Raw genomic sequence first — 15,936 nt, forward strand, 5'->3', positions numbered from 1 at the left:
TGAGCAGCAAAGATTACAGCATCATTGGGGAAAGAGAATACCATAGGGGCCATTTAGTCAGCTTACTCGAATCTAGGGAGAAAGCTCGCTGCAATGTTGAAGGAAGAGGTTACGCAACCTAGGCGAGGCTGCGGTCGGTAGACTTGGCCTTGAATCGATGAGACATCGCTAGTCGGGTGAGATCACGCTTCTCGCCTCGGGATTTCTGCGTGTTGCAAACATGGCCAGACGCCACGGAGTTCTCGAAAAGTATCTGCAGAGGGATGAGATGGGTCACGGTCCTAGAACTGGATGTAGTCGAATCGTTCATGGCGTGAGCTGACCACAAAGCGGCGCCAAAAGCTAAAGGCGGCAGTAGGATGGCGTTTGATCTGATCAACGGACTTGTGCGAAGCTCCGAATACGATGAATATTCATCAAAGTGTGCCCATTGGACATGTCATAGCCCAGTCCTGCGTTCGTGGACTTGCCAACGAGATTTGGGCATTAGTTGTAGGAGGGACGTGGGAGAAAGGGCCGATAGAGACTGTGAAAACAGGTGGCATTCCTCCCAGTAAATATAATATGAGCTGGGTTCTTCCCTCTCAAGAAAGAGAATTACACCTCGCCGGCCGAAAGAGTCGACCCGGCGACGCCACTTTCGACCAAGCTCGCGGTTTTCAATGGCAATTGTTCCGAAAGTGTGCGTGTCGCGGCGATCGAAGCGAGACCGATTTTAAGATTCACCGCATTCTAGGTGGTATTGAGGTGACACCCACACACCTCACTGGTGAGTTCCTCTGCTCTGTAGTGCCCCAAAGGACGGTGCTTGTTGTCAGACCAATAACAGTGGTACTCCCTATAAAGGCTGGAGCTGTAGACCCATTTGGCCGAATATTAGTCGGCTGTATCGTTCTGCATAAACTGGTGCTCTCTATAAAGGCCGGAGCTGTAGACCTATCTGGTGGAATGGAAGTCGTCAGTGTCAACCCAACCACAGGGATACTCCCTGTGGTTGGGCTTAAAGACATGTTCGTCAGTATCATTTTGGGTGAGGTGATCCGCTGCGTAGAGGAGCCCCAAGTGGATGGTGTTGGATTTGTCCCAGGCCGACTAGTGTCTAAGACATGGGCACTGGAGGATCAAGGATGAATTCAAGCTAAAAAGTGTCCCTGTTACTCTCGACCTTGATTTGACCCTTCACATAGACTTAACAAGTTCGCGTTACTTCAAACGATGAGGACTGATCTAGGGTTGTCATGTTCAAGCTTGGGGTTTTCAAGCCTGCCTTGCGCGCTCCCTGTCGAGATATATGCCCGTCTCGTCTCTTGGCCTCTAGGTGCCAGTGGCGAACTACGTCCGAGCAGACCGAACCAAGTCCTTCGTTGGTAGTCAAGTCCGAAAAGGAGATAGACTGTACCATCTCCATCTCCACCCACCTTGTAAGGCGCTAGGCCGGCAAAAAAGTAGGTCCTAGCAGTTATCATGACCTGCTTATCTGTACACCACTGATGACCTGGAGAAGGGTTGTTCGCTCCAGATGTTCGCCAATCCACGAGAGGATGAATATGGCATTTCGATAGGGCTCTATAACCTTTCCATAGAGGTCTTGAATGCGATCTTGAAGATGATGGATTCTGTGAGTAACCAAGATGTCATCCCGGCTTGGAAGGACTTCCTGTTGTGAATTGACCGAATTCGTGAACTGGTAATTCGTCTTGTCGTAGATATTGGCCCCGATCCGTCTCAATTGAATGCCAACCTCCTCGAAACATTTGTTGTTGTGATCAAAGATGTCGGAAGATAGCAAATTCTCGGAGTTGCACTTATCATGGTCCGTGGCTACCAAGGCGAAAAGCGTTAGATCGCTCTCTTGTTCAACGATCTCTTCTTAAAGTCGGGTGAATGCCCGTGGCCCTTCTCCAATCTTCAAGGATATACGGATGTCAAATATGCCGATCAAACAGTATGCCATATCTTCGACCTTGGGAGTTTTCCTATTTGAGGCCCAGGACATTTCTGGCATGCTGGAATACGGTGCAAGTGGCGTTTGAATTCAACAAGCACGTGTTGCCGAGGAAGTGCTGGATCGGTGTGTGATCTCAGCGATTTGTGTGCTCAGATCCTCAGATGCGTTGTACTGATCTTTGATATTATACCCATTCCTGCTGCCACAGGACTTCCAGTGGGGGTCATATAGCTTCCTTCCTACAGGGAATTGCCGTAGAGTAAGGCTCTTGACGGTGCCATCAGCTCTTTCAAAGTCCACCCTCTGTGGAACCATCAGTAGGGTCCAAATTTTTCTAGATCGCCCAAGTACACAATGCCGACTTTGACGGCTCATACCACTGGTACATAGAGTTGATCGCTTCCACAAGCTCTGGGAAGTCGCTTTGTCAGTGCAACAGCTGTCGATCCAGTCTGTTTGACCCCAAGCCTGAGAGCGGTTGCGCAAGCCTCCTCGACCTTCTTCCAGTCTAGTTTGCTGCGGCGTGGTCTCTTGATTTCTCGCCTCTTAAAGTCTCGGTATATCACCTCTTGTGGGTTGTCTTAGTCCCATGTGTGTCACAAGATGGCATAATTTTGTACTTCACTGTCATCATGGGACTCTTCGAGCAACCAGTTTCTGCAATCTATGTAGCAGCTGGATCATGACTGCAGCAGGTCAAGTTCGGCGACTTGTCCCAGGTCTTGTGTAGAGTTGAAAATGCTACGTGCTTCGTGAGGCCTAGGATGCGACGCCTCTTTGGTTGCGACCCTTATCTTAATCGGCACAATCTCTGCGGTGCCTTCTAGAAGTCCTGGTACAGGTGTAAACTAAGCTCAACCGTTAATGGGAGGGCAAGACGCTTTTATGGAATCTCACAGCTTCTTGTACGCAACCTTGGCTTTCGCATGCAGGCAGCGAAGCTGAGCCCCCAGACCGACCAGCCCGATGGTCAACTGCACATATAGACAGCTCCTCCCAAGACGGCGGCACCGGCCTCCAAATTTCAAAGGAAATGTCCCTCCATCCTCTGTTTTAAAGGGTGAAATTCAAGCTTTCTCGGTGGAACGAAACTCATTGCGCAATCCTAGGCCAAGCTTACGCCAGCCTCGTCATCGTCGTGCTGACCTAACCGGTTACGGATAGTAGCTCCAGCTCCGGCAAAGCGGCATGAAGCCGCATCGCCATCGACCACCAGCGTACCTCGTACCTCGCGAGCTCGTTCCTGTGTTCCAGAACAGTGTTGGCTGTGGTACTCGGTGCTCGGCAGGCACTTTGGCCATGATAGTTGTCTGGATGCTGATTACCTAGCCGGGGCTCTAGTGCGAGCCTCACAGCTGGTGAGTGATGGCTTGGGTGATGGCCAGGCTGAGCATCCACAAGGCGGCGTCACAGTGGAGCTCAAAAGAGATGCCTTGTGGTGTCAGGCATCACCACTAATCCTTAATCCTGGCGTGATTGCGTACGCATCTGCTGTGCTGCGCTGCGGGTGGCCGTGCAATGGCCACACTGGTGACACAATATGCCATCTTCCGACGGTTTGGGCTCCATCTCTTGGCTGTCGTTGGACTGAGCTGCTTCCTTGTCTTCCTGTATCGTGATTTTACTCGGACCGCTGGCATCTCGCGCGACCTCTTCCCTGGACCCCTGGATGCGCCTGTGTCCACTCCCTCCCCACTGCAGCCACCACAGCCACCGCCAAACACTGTACGACAACCCTGCATCGGACCCAGAGGCAGGCCCGTGCAGGAGAATCTCGATGACAGAATATGGGCGAGTTCGCTAGACTTGGGTATGTTCCAGATTCAGTCGCCTTCCTTCGGTGCGCGTGCTGACAGTGCCAGCTTTCCCTGAACCTGTAGGAGGCTCGTATGCAGCCTTGGATCTGCCACTTACCTTCAACACCCCTGAGTCGAGATATGGTCCCTATGGATATGGTGAAGAGTCGGAGAAGCACCATCGGGTTCACGTGCAGTGGAGCTTGGTGAACTGGGCAGATTTGCAAAATGACTGTCTCGCTGCGAACCAGGGCCGCTTTCACAGATCGGAAAACATCTCCACGGCAAGGAGGTTTGGGTTGCCTGCAAAAACTCGCTATGAAGAATTGAAGACAAGGACATCCTCTACAGGCAGGACGGCGATTGTGCTTCGCAGCTGGGAAGGTTACAATTACACCTCACTGGACCTGTATCATCTGCGGTCATTGATCGTCGAGGCTGGATTGGATTCCAATGCGGACAATGCTGTCTTTCTGCTGGTGGACATGAAGGACAAAAATGGGACAAGGCGGATATTCCATGATTCGCAGAGCTACGAGAAGGCCTTACAAGATTTGGTGCCTGCTGAGTTTCGAGACATCGCCGTCCTCTTCAACCGCGACTTGCTCGAGTCATGGTATCCTCGAGTTCCCGAACATTCAGCTTTCTTTCAAGTCTACCAGCCCCTTCAACTGTTTGCACAACTCTTCCCTGACTTCGACCACTATTGGCAGCTTGAGATGGACATGAAGTTCACGGGAAATTCTGGGCAGTGGTTGGACGCCATGGCCAGGTTTGCACGGAAGGAACCACGGAAACAATCAGTCGAACGTTCTTCGTATTATTACATGCCACAGATCCACGGACCTTATGAAGAGTTCAGGGCAGCCATCGACAAAAGCTTGGGTGGTGGTGGCATCTGGGGACCAGTCCGGATTCCTGACATCCGACATCCCATCGGTCCTCAGCCACCTGTCGCCAACCCCCGTGAGGATAATTTCGACTGGGGCGTTGGGGAGGACGCCGACCTAATTCTCACGAACGCCTTGGCGGATGTGAGAACCACGAAGTACTGGCCGTTCAAGGGTTGGATCCATGGATTTCAGGACGGGGAAGATACACCACGATTCTACAGTCCGGTGGCCATGGGGAGGTATTCATGGAACCTGCTCAATGCAATGCATCACGCCCAAGTTCATCAAGGTTTGTCTTTGCCGTCAGAAGCGACCGCCGTGTCATTTGCACTGTACCATGGCTTGAAAGTTGTTTTCCCGCCTCATCCCTGGTTCCACCATCCTCAGGCACGTCGGGAAGTGAGTGTCCAGGAACTGGGACAGCTGTTCAACGGTGGTACGCCTGCCGAAAACGTTCGGGATAACAACGGCCTGTCATTTGGAAAGGCTATGTACGATCCCAACGGTGTCTACGAGCTCTTTAACGGAGGGACGTGGTGGTGGGTACCTGGCTATCCGGGAAGAACATTCAAGCAATGGATGAATCATGATCCGACTGATATGCCTTCGATGCTACGCGAAGATGGAGGCAAGATCTGGGCACCTATCTTGGCTCTACATCCGGTGAAATCAGGCGCCAATGCATAACGACGGCATAGTTGATGAAGGATATTTGTAGTATATATATCTTTATATCGAATTTACTGGGAGAATGATGAGCTCAAAAGATGGCAGTCCGCAACACGCATGGCCACCTGTCTCTTAGGAACTCTAGTTATATAAAGGTACACTAAGATACGAAGCACCAATCCCACCTGAGGATACTACAACCACAACGGAAGGACCTGTATCCCAGGACGATTGTGCTAGCGCCGGGTGGATGAGAGTAGTATGGTCATAGACGAGTCTGGATAAGGACGCCACGCCAACGGAGAAAGTGGCCGCGACCTCCTGTCGTCTAACTTATGTGACAACTAGTGCCGGGGTTTTCTGAACGCATCTAGTCTCTGCGCAGCCAAGTTGTCGTAGCGAGAACAATGGACAGTCACTTGGAGTCCTCATAGGCAATTTCCTATCGGAGCCTACGGACCACACGCATATCGTTGACAGCGCATCCCCCCATGGGGTTCCCTCAGCAGGCATTAAGTGGGTAGTTGATCATGACACACCTCGAACAAGTTCGTTTTGATGTCGTGCCTCTCTTGTTATATCTTGGGCGCCTTGCATGTGCGCTCCCGAATTTGCTGGAACAGCACCCCGGGCAAGGAGTCGACGTGTCGCTCCTCAGTTCGCGAACTCCTTCCCGGGGCTCATGCACAGTGGGTGCAATCGTAGGCGGGAGAATCTGTCTTGTGCAAACCCCCAGTGCTCGTCATTTATAGAGAAGAGTGCCCCGAGAGCATCAACACCTTGTGTCCGAGACCTCCAAAACACCCGCCACCCTGCCAGAAACGTAGCGGCCTATATTTATCACAACATTCGACCTTGATCCCAGGAGCTAACAAGGCGGGCTGACTTGACATGGCAAGCATGGGCGATGACCCTTTCCAAAACCCTGGCAAACCCCTGGCGCCTTTGATACAACTTCAGTCGAAAGATCATGAAGAGATCCTCAACGTCATTGACCAATTTAGGTCGGAAGGCATCAGCAAATACGTCAACCTTCCACAACTGATCGTGTGTGGTGACCAGTCATCGGGCAAAAGCTCTGTTTTGGAGGCGATCTCAGGCTTATCATTCCCAGTCAAGGACAATGTTTGCACCCGTTTCGCTACTGAGCTCATTTTAAGACGCTCGCCGAAGGTGGGTATCAAAGCCTCTATTCATGCTGACGAGGCACGACCATCAGCCGAGCAAGACCGCATCCGAGGGTTCAGGTCGTCAACAATCGAGCTTAATGATTTTGCAAGCATTGTCAGAGAAGCAGAACGATACATTGGCGTCGGCCAAGAGGGCCATCTCTTTTCGAAGGACGTCCTCCGCGTAGAAGTATCAGGACCCACACAACCTCATTTGACCCTTGTCGATCTTCCCGGGCTTTACCATGCGCCTGACGAGTTCCAGAGTGCAGAGGGGGTTGACTTCGTGGAGTCATTGGTCTTGTCCTATATTCGAAATAAGCGCAGTGTCATTCTGGCAGTTATCTCCGCCAAAAGCGACATTGCGCTACAAAAAGTCACCGCTTTCACACGCAAAGTCGACCGAGTGGGAAATCGAACGATGGGCATAATAACGAAACCAGACACTCTGCCCGAGAATTCTGAAATGGAGCGATCTTTTTATGACCTAGCCATGAACACTCGGCTCACATTCCGGCTGGGATGGCACGTCCTTAAGAATCGAGAGCATAAAGAGCAGCACTATTCTCTCCAACAGCGTCATGAATCCGAAGCAAACTTCCTAGCGCAGGGGATATGGGCCGCAATGCCACGGGCTCTGGTTGGTATCGATTCCTTGAGACCTAGGTTGAGTACCGTGCTCAAGGATCATATCATATCGCAGCTACCAGGTCTCATTGCTGAAGCTCAACGGTCATGCAAAGTCGCAGAATCTGCCCTACAAAAATTGGGGAAAGCACGACAAACATTGGCGGATCAGCGCCGATACCTCCTAGACGCAAGCGACTGTTTCACGACTCTCGTAGGCCATGCCATAAATGGAATCTACACCAGCCCCTTCTTTGGAGATGCTATGGAGGACGAAGGTTATGAGAGGAGATTGCGTGCCGTGGTTCAGAATCGGCTCACTGATTTAGCCCAGACAATGGAAGAACGGGGGATGCAAAGAGTGATTATCGACGACGACGACGAGATGGACCCTGAGGAGAACCAAATTCTCCGTTCTGACTTTGTCGACGAAGTTAAACAACGAATGCGTCGAAGTCGAGGACGAGAGTTGCCAGGGACATTCAACCCTCTTATCATAGGTGATCTGTTTTATCTGCAGAGTAGGCCATGGGAATCGATTGTGGCCGACTGCATCGACAACCTCCTTGGGGACGTCCGGAAGGCCATAATCCCCATGTTACAGGACATTTTGGACGAAAAGAGCTTCAGAGGACTTCTGGAACATGTGATTAATTCCGGTATCGAAAAGATCGAAGAAACATTGCGCGTCAAGACAACCGAGCTCCTGAAGCCTCAGCAATCGAGGCACGCAATAACCTACAATCACTATTTCACAGAAAGCGTCCAAAAGGCGCGTGAAGAGCGGCTCTGCAAATATTTGCGGGCAAATCTCAAGGAATTTTTTGGATCAGAATATCCACTGTGCGAATCCGTGAAGCAGAAACAAACGTTCAGAATGGATGAGTTGATTGCTGCACTCGGGACCCAAACAGAAGCCAATATGGAACGTTTTGCAGCTTCTGAAGCGATCGATTGCATGCTAGCTTACTACAAGGCGAGTCCTCTCGTTCACTGACCTCTCTTTCTTTCTCTGTCTTCAATGCACTTGCTGACAGGCTGATGACCAAAAGGTTGCGAGAAAGAAATTCGTGGATGATTTCAGCATCCTTGCTGTCGAAAATTGCCTCCTGGATAGCTTGGCTGTCATTTTCTGCCCGGGGAGTGTCGCACTGCTATCCGATGAGACCATCAAGGCAATTGCCGAGGAAGATGAGGGATCTAGGATTGAGCGCAAGCGATTGGAACAGAGGGTGAAGACGCTCAACAGCGGTCTACGTCGACTTCACCGCTTTGATCGACACAACCTGTCAGGTAAGCCTGCGTGAACAAGATACCGCTCGGAATGCTGAGTACCATAGTGCAAAGGTCGTCGGATGAGGAAAGTCGTCGGGATAGCGAGAGCGTGCTGGAGGCGTTCGCGAATGACGAGCCGGCTAGCGAAATCAATGGCAACGATCTCATCGAGGATGACGGAAGGAAAGACTCAAGGAGCTCTGCCAGCCTGGCTCGGTCACCTGTTTCCTTAAACGACGACATTACCATGTCACCTGCCGGTGAAGAGGTAACGGTGCCCGAACTGGATTCTCTTGTAGGATTCGAAGGCAAGGCGCGACCACGCAAAAAGAGACATTCGAAGGCCTCAATGTGGGAGGGAGGGACGTGAGAGACTGGATATCATGAAAGCAGAGAGGTCATCCCTGTGGTCTGTGAATGCCATCGCAGGTATTTGACGCGGCCGGGAGCAAGGACAGGAAGATGATTCCATTCCAACCCGACGGTCACCAAGCGAAACTCGCAGTGGAACAAATAACTCGTATTGGTGACAAGGACGGGGGACCGCAGTTTATCATCGTAGGCTTTGTTAGGAGTTGTTGTGATCTGTTCGGCGAACCATCACTGGCATGTTATTCAACCAGTGAATATGCAAGACTCTTTCCTCTGGCAGCCGCGCACTTCTGAATGGCCAGTTAGCTAAACATTCACCACGCAATTCGATATCAACGTGGATTCGTGCCGTTGGTTCGATTAGTTATGTCTGCAGGGCTGATTTCGCGAAGCGGGGCGTTGATCGGCAGATACATTCCTGTCACACAGAAAAACCTCTTTGGCAGCGGACAGACTACGTTTTGAAACATCGTTGGCCATTTGAGTGCTAAGAAGGTATCATCGATGTGAAGCCACGGGAGCGGAGGCTCGAGTGCGTCAATGCGAATGTCTACAAACAATTGGATGCAGCAGAATCAACTTGTCATGTCCGCAAGGCTGATTCTTCCCATGTCGACCGGCAGAGAGCGAAAGCCGTTCCTTTTTTTGATATACTCAGGTGAGCATCAATTTCTCGACTCCACCGATAGTGGCGAAATGGGCGGCGGCAACGCGGTCATATTGAAGGTTGGCATCGGAAGAAAAACAACCTCACGTTGAAGTTGCCAACTACCTGGTACCGCAAGTGGCGAGGCTGAGGACCGCACTCCTGTCCTAGCGCGTCAAGGAGGCTGGATGTCATTTCAAAAGCTTGGCAGTTGCAACTGGTTCTCAGTCCCAAGACTGGGGTTCACACCACTCAACTGTGTTTTCATCAGAAGTTGCAAGTCTTGACATGCAATGTATGCACCATCGCTTTCTCCCCCTGAAGGAAAGACCATGCGTAGACGAAGGTGACTCTGCCCCAGTCCTGATTCAAAGGTAAGTAGAGACCAACGGGAGTTTGGTGGGACTCTGGGAACTTTGCCATTCCCTGGATCCATCATTTTCCCTCCTAATCACGCAATCGCTCTCTAAATCCCATCGCGCTCTTCTCACACAGATGTTCCTCGGATGATGGCTCACGACACTAACGGTGGGTCGGCGCCCTGGGAAAGAACCGATCCTACCCGCCCCGAAACTTCTCAGCCTTGAGGGAGGATGTTTTTCTTACTCAATAAACGCAACCATGGATGGTATTTCCTCACCTCGACGCGAGACGAATTTCTACCAAGGATGGCGCGATCCCAATTCTTGCCCACCCAGCCTAGCTTTTGCAAACGCCATAAAGCTGATAGCGGACCGCTAGGGGCTGTCATTGGCTTGCCGAGAGCACAACATGGAAGCCTAAAGGAGACCACCGCATCTCCCTCGCCGTTGAGGCTAGCATAAAAATTTCTTTCCAATACGACGTCGAAGATGGGAGTTACATGGGACTTGAACGATCTGGTCAGAGGTCTTGCAGCGCCTCAACTTGCAGGCGACCTCCGACAGAGCCCGTCATAAATATCACAAGATAACCGACTGAGGTTGGAGAGAATGGTTGTTTCACCGTTGCACAGTCTCGATTGCTAAGAACATCAGAAGTTTAGATCACAGCCATGTCGAGCAGATGTTATACTTACTTCTCCAAACGCACACCTGCGGCTCCCAATTCTCAAAGCACAAAAAAAGAGACCTCGATAGATGTCGAATCAGACGCAAGAGATGGTCCGAAGCAACGCCTGAATGCTCTGAACGTACCACCTTATTCTGACAGACTTCCAGGTTCCTCGGCCCTTGTACATACTCTAACCGAGACGAAACGCCAGATTGGTGTGATCAGCGCTTTTTTCCTCATCTTTAACCGCATGGTTGGAACCGGTATTTTTGCAACCCCAAGTACGATATTCTCCCTTTCCGGCAGCGTCGGTCTTAGCCTATTCATCTGGGTCGCCGGCATGATAATCGCCATGTGTGGTATGGCTGTATATCTGGAATTTGGTACGGCCATCCCAAAGAACGGAGGCGAGAAGAACTACTTGGAGTTTGTCTACCGACATCCCAAATACCTCGCCACTGGATTTTACACGGGATATGTTATCCTCCTTGGTTGGGCCGGGTCTAACTCGGTCATTTTCGGAGAGTACATTCTTCACGCTGCTGAAGTCGAAGTCAACAGGTGGAATCAGCGAGGAGTTGGGCTGGCCTGCATCACTACCGCATTTCTCATTCATGGATGTGCTCTGAAATGGGGGTTGAGATTGCAAAATCTCCTCGGCATTATCAAGCTGATCATTGTGCTACTCATTGTGGTCTCCGGCTGGGTAAGTCGAGTCCTTGATCGGCTCCTCGCCTATCGAAGTTGACGTGTCTTCCAGGCCGCGCTTGGTGGTGCCCTTAAGGTGCCGGAGCCCCATAACTTTGAGAATGCATTTGAAGGAACGACTGGCAGCGCGTCAGTGCTACACTCGCCATCAATGGGATATACGTGGCTGACTTATTCCAGATACGGCGTTGTCACAGCCTTGTACAATGTGATTTGGAGCTATATCGGCTACAGCAATGCCAACTACGCTCTGAGTGAAACGAAGAATCCAGTCCGCACCCTCAAGATTGCGGCACCAGCTGCCATTATATTTGTGTCCATCGTTTACATGCTGGTCAACGTAAGATGGCTCCCTTTGTTCCTTGGCCCTAGTGGGTGCCTCGCTCATGGTGGAATTCGTACAGATTGCTTACTTTGCCGCCGTTCCTAAAGAAGAGATCGTATCTTCTGGCCGTATTCTTGCGGCATCCTTCTTTCGCAATGTCTTTGGAAAAAGCGCTGAGCGGGCACTTTCCGTCTTTGTCGCACTATCCGCCTTCGGGAATGTCCTGAGTGTGATCTTTTCTCAAGGTCGTTGTAAGTGGACCTCCCCCCTTCTAGGTTGGCTACCTGGGTGATGTTGCAAAGCAAATACTAATAGTATGGTAACTAGTGGTCCAAGAACTCGGGCGAGAGGGAATTCTTCCCTTTTCTCGCGTGTGGGCAAGCAACAAACCGTTTAATGCGCCCCTCGCGGGTCTATTCGAGCACTGGTGTGTTTCGGTGATAATCATGCTTGCGCCGCCTCCAGGCGATGCGTACAATTTCATCCTGAAGTAGGTCCCCTGACTCAACCATCGACACAGAAGCTGATCGACGCATCTAGCGTCATTTCATATCCCCTGTCCATCGTCAATGCTTTTGTGGCGGCTGGACTTTTATATCTCTATGTCAACCCACACCGTTGGGAATGGTCGCCACCCATCCACGCAACGTGGCCGGTGACTCTCCTTTTCCTCCTAAGCAACTTGTACCTCATTGCAGCTCCGTTTGTGCCTCCCAGCAAAGGGCAAAACGTGTACAAAGATCTCCCATACTACCTGCACTGTGTGGTGGGCATGGGAATCATTGCTGCTGGAGGAGTCTATTGGCTTATCTGGGCTATCCTGTTGCCGCGACTTGGGAACTATGAGCTCGTGAGAGAAGTCGAGATCAGTCCGTTGGATGGGTGGGAGAGGAGTGTGTTTTCAAGACGTAAGAGTGCCCGCGATGAAAAGTCAAGGCGCAGTACGAGCCCGGCCACATCCTAATCTGTCGATGAGCAACTTGAGGGTAATAGATACGAATCCATGGCTGGCTGACCACTCTCTGTTCGTGGATGCACGGTCTGACCAAGTCTTGTAGAAGATAGTACCAAGAGGAGAACTGCTCAGCTGCGGAATGTTCCCACCGAATTGGGAGACAAGTTGCCTCGCTTCGGCTGCATTGGCTGCCGCACGTGAAGCCCAGACTGCAAATTCATGGGCCTCTGAACGTCGCACTTGACCCGTTTTCGACCTCTCATCCATGCTAGTGCCACGGTTCAAAGCTTGCCCTGCTACACCCTGCTACACCCTGCATGGTCCTAGAGCTCCAGAGCTCAAAAAGTCCAACCAGAGCTCAGCCAGCCAGACCCAGCTGAAAGAGCAGACCACTCTAGCCTACGCCTCACGAGTCCTTAAATAGTACGACAACGAAGCATCAGTGCCTCAGAGGGCTCACCTCCATCCTCTGTCTACCAATTTCACGTCATGGCGACGACCTTTGACCTGCTTGAACGTCGTAAGAAACGATTCGTTCTCTGGAATCCAGCTGGCCAGTCTGCGCCGCGATTGATTCTCGGGACTTTCAAAGACACACCAGGCCCTGGCGCCGTGACGACTTTGTTCAGGGGAGACCTATCACAGACGCAGAAAGATCTCTGGGAGCTCTCTCTGGACGCTATAGATCCACCGCTGGAGAATGGAAAGGTCTACCATTACTGGTTCGAAGTGGACAACACCTTCCCTCTGGACTCGGGCAAAATGGCTGTGACCGACCCTCTGGCCTACACCGTGGATTACAGGCAATTTGGGGACCGAGAAAGGAAAGATGATATGCAGCCACCAGCAGTCATCAAGTTCCGTGATGGGAAGCTTTGGCCGTGCGATGTCGACGGGACAGAGTTGGTGCCCATTCCTGCTCCTGTTCAACCCCAAGTTCCAGCAAATAACCACATGGTCATCTACGAACTGCCACCCTCGTGGGCGAAATCCGGCCCGAACGGATTGCAAGTCGACCGAGGGACTTTTACTGACGTCCAGGCTTTGTTCGATAAAGAAACCCCGGGTCTCAAATTCAAGAGCATCGCCGCTGTTCAGAACGAGTCTATCGTGGCCGACCTTGGAATCAATGCCCTGGAACTGCTGCCTATCGCTGACTCAAAGTATCTGGATCAATGGGGATACTCAACTGCTCATTACTTCGCCCCAGACTCTGATCTCGGTTCGACCGCCAGCCTCATTGAGCTCATTCAAACAATCACTCCCGACACAAGGCTCATTCTGGACACCGTCATGGCTTTTGGCCACGACCCCTATATATATGCAGCTTTCATGCCGTTCCATCTTGTTGATCTTAACGCTGGCGACCCGTTGCGGAGATTTGCGGAACCAGACAATCAGGACAGCTACACGTCCCACAACCAAGGACCAAGGAACTCGTACGGAGGGAGTCTCTGGCGGTATATCAAGGACAATACGCAGACGTACGATCCCCAGACAGGTCAAGCAACCTTGGTGCATCCGTCATGGTCTTTCCACAGGGCCCATCTCCATCACTGGCTGCTCAACTTCGGCGTTTCTGGTTTCAGGCTTGATAGTATTAACAATGTCGCCAACTACGGTTTTATCAAGTACTACAAAGACTACGCGTGGCAGCTGCATCAGGCCCGAAACGGCTCCCCCGACAAGTTCATCGTCATCGGGGAAGAGCTCAGCGTGCCTAAAGACCTTCTCACCACGGGGACCCTGAACGCACTATGGAACGAACCCTTCCAAGGCCGCCTTCGAGCGGCAATACTGGGCGAAGAAGCTGACAATGACGACTTCGAGTGGACGGTCAGAAAGATGATCAACTGCACCTTGGACGGGTTCTCGGACGGAGCTCAAGCTGTCAATTACATCACTTCGCACGATGTTGAGGGCTATCGGAAGGAAAGATTGTTCAACTTCCTGTCCAATAACAAAGTCGACGACATCGAGCGGCGCGCTAAACTAGCATTCGCATGCTTTCTCACCGCAGTTGGCATCCCCATGATCTTTGCTGGTGAGGAATTTTGTGACCAAATGGACCTTGTCATCGCCGAGAAACAATCCGATCCCGTCAACTATGAGCGCAAGAGTGACGACTGGCGGACCCGTATATTCAATTACGTTGCAACGCTCATTGCCCTCCGCAAAAATTGCCCTGCCCTTGGCGTAGATGACACATCATTCATCCACGTTGACAACAGCCGCGGCGGGAAGATTATAGCCTGGGTGCGAGGAACAACCAATCCAGTGGTCGTCGTTGCCAACTTCACAGACAACGATACCCCGGGGCCACGCTACTACGTACCAAACTGGCCGGATCGAGATCGCAATGACTGGAGAGAGATCACGCAGAACCGGGCGGTGCCAGCCGAGTGGGTTGGAAACGAGCCCTTGATGCACTGGGAGGCGAAAGTATACACGTATTGGAGGCCGAATGATGTGAACGGACACGTGAACGGCGTGAACGGCACGCACAGTGGCTGAACCAGGCTGCCCTGCAAGGCTGAAATGTTTCAAAATGGCAGACTGCGTCTATGTGGGATTAAAGGTGGAACGGCCTTGCTCTTGATTATTTATTCTTATTCGGCGGCGGGAGCATTTGAACTCTTGCAGTCTCTTGCGAATCCGGCTAACTGTTGCAAGGTCTCGGGAGTTGACCATAATAATATTGCGAATGTCAACGGCATCCTGTGCATGCCATTCTCTCTACATCGAGTGCCCTACACAAGCCCCTCGAGTTTCCTTTCACTCACCATTCGCAATCTCACTCGATAGGATGACGGTGTAAGTCCTTGGTCATGAACCGAGCGTGCCCGCTTCGCTTCACACTTGCCATTCCTGGCAGACTCGGCTGACTACGATGTAGAAACCCTATGAGTGAGATATCTCACTGCTCATCGCGATGCCTGCTCAAGGGATAGCTATGTAAATCTAGGACCGCCCAGGCTAGGGGCCGCTACAGCGCTCGGCATCGACAGGTCCCGCTGGGCCTGACAAGGCTGACACCTCAGGGGTCATCGCATCGGCGCGATCCTGTATCCTTGAACGAACGGCAGGAACAGCAAGTAGATATCTGCGCCGTCGCAGGGGCGTGCAGGTTCTTGGTTTTCGTCTCACGTCTCTCCCTCCGGCGGCAGTATCCCGCTCGAAATGCCCGCGGTAGCTTTTCTTGCTAGCCAGCCAGGCGAGGTTACTAACTAATTAACTCGCCTGGCCGGGCAAAAAAAGGCATCCCATGCATGACAGCATTAACGTTGCAACACAACGATAGCGCCGGGGGCCAAAAACCAATAAACAAAAGGACAGGGAATAATCCGTACGTTACGTGGCCTACCTTATATCATGGCCATACTCTCGCGCTGTACTTTCGAGTAATACGAAACCCGAATGGAAGGTTACGGCGATGGCCATGACCATCATCGCGGTACCGCGTCGGCGTCGTCGTGTCAGGTGCAACAAACTCCACATGGCCGCCGCAGCAGCACCCGCAG

General features: G+C 51.7%; 5 protein-coding genes across 5 annotated transcripts; 4 read left to right on the plus strand and 1 right to left on the minus strand.

The window, feature by feature from the left end:
* Window positions 1–1,462: 1,462 nt before the first annotated feature.
* Window positions 1,463–2,005, minus strand: Z519_00685 (uncharacterized protein; the record flags this gene model as incomplete). Its single annotated transcript, XM_016758442.1, has 2 exons — window positions 1,463–1,869; window positions 1,921–2,005. 2 exons carry the CDS (start codon window positions 2,003–2,005, stop codon window positions 1,463–1,465), a joined length of 492 nt encoding a protein of 163 aa, XP_016625691.1.
* Window positions 2,006–3,466: 1,461 nt separating this feature from the next.
* On the plus strand, window positions 3,467–5,324 carry Z519_00686 (uncharacterized protein; the record flags this gene model as incomplete). Its single annotated transcript, XM_016758443.1, has 2 exons — window positions 3,467–3,758; window positions 3,811–5,324. 2 exons carry the CDS (start codon window positions 3,467–3,469, stop codon window positions 5,322–5,324), a joined length of 1,806 nt encoding a protein of 601 aa, XP_016625692.1.
* Window positions 5,325–6,206: 882 nt separating this feature from the next.
* Window positions 6,207–8,747, plus strand: Z519_00687 (uncharacterized protein; the record flags this gene model as incomplete). The annotated part of the gene is made up of 3 exons (XM_016758444.1): window positions 6,207–8,090; window positions 8,155–8,395; window positions 8,443–8,747. 3 exons carry the CDS (start codon window positions 6,207–6,209, stop codon window positions 8,745–8,747), a joined length of 2,430 nt encoding a protein of 809 aa, XP_016625693.1.
* A 1,681-nt stretch (window positions 8,748–10,428) lies between these two features.
* Window positions 10,429–12,424, plus strand: Z519_00688 (uncharacterized protein; the record flags this gene model as incomplete). Its single annotated transcript, XM_016758445.1, has 6 exons — window positions 10,429–11,133; window positions 11,188–11,264; window positions 11,316–11,475; window positions 11,540–11,711; window positions 11,788–11,950; window positions 12,001–12,424. The coding sequence occupies 6 exons, from the start codon at window positions 10,429–10,431 to the stop codon at window positions 12,422–12,424; spliced, it is 1,701 nt and encodes a 566-aa protein (XP_016625694.1).
* Window positions 12,425–12,904: 480 nt separating this feature from the next.
* Z519_00689 (uncharacterized protein) lies at window positions 12,905–14,929 on the plus strand (the record flags this gene model as incomplete). Its single annotated transcript, XM_016758446.1, has 1 exon — window positions 12,905–14,929. The coding sequence occupies one exon, from the start codon at window positions 12,905–12,907 to the stop codon at window positions 14,927–14,929; it is 2,025 nt and encodes a 674-aa protein (XP_016625695.1).
* Between the last annotated feature and the right edge of the window lie 1,007 nt (window positions 14,930–15,936).

Source organism: Cladophialophora bantiana, assembly GCF_000835475.1.
Source record: "Cladophialophora bantiana CBS 173.52 unplaced genomic scaffold supercont1.1, whole genome shotgun sequence".
NCBI classification, from domain to species: domain Eukaryota; kingdom Fungi; phylum Ascomycota; class Eurotiomycetes; order Chaetothyriales; family Herpotrichiellaceae; genus Cladophialophora; species Cladophialophora bantiana.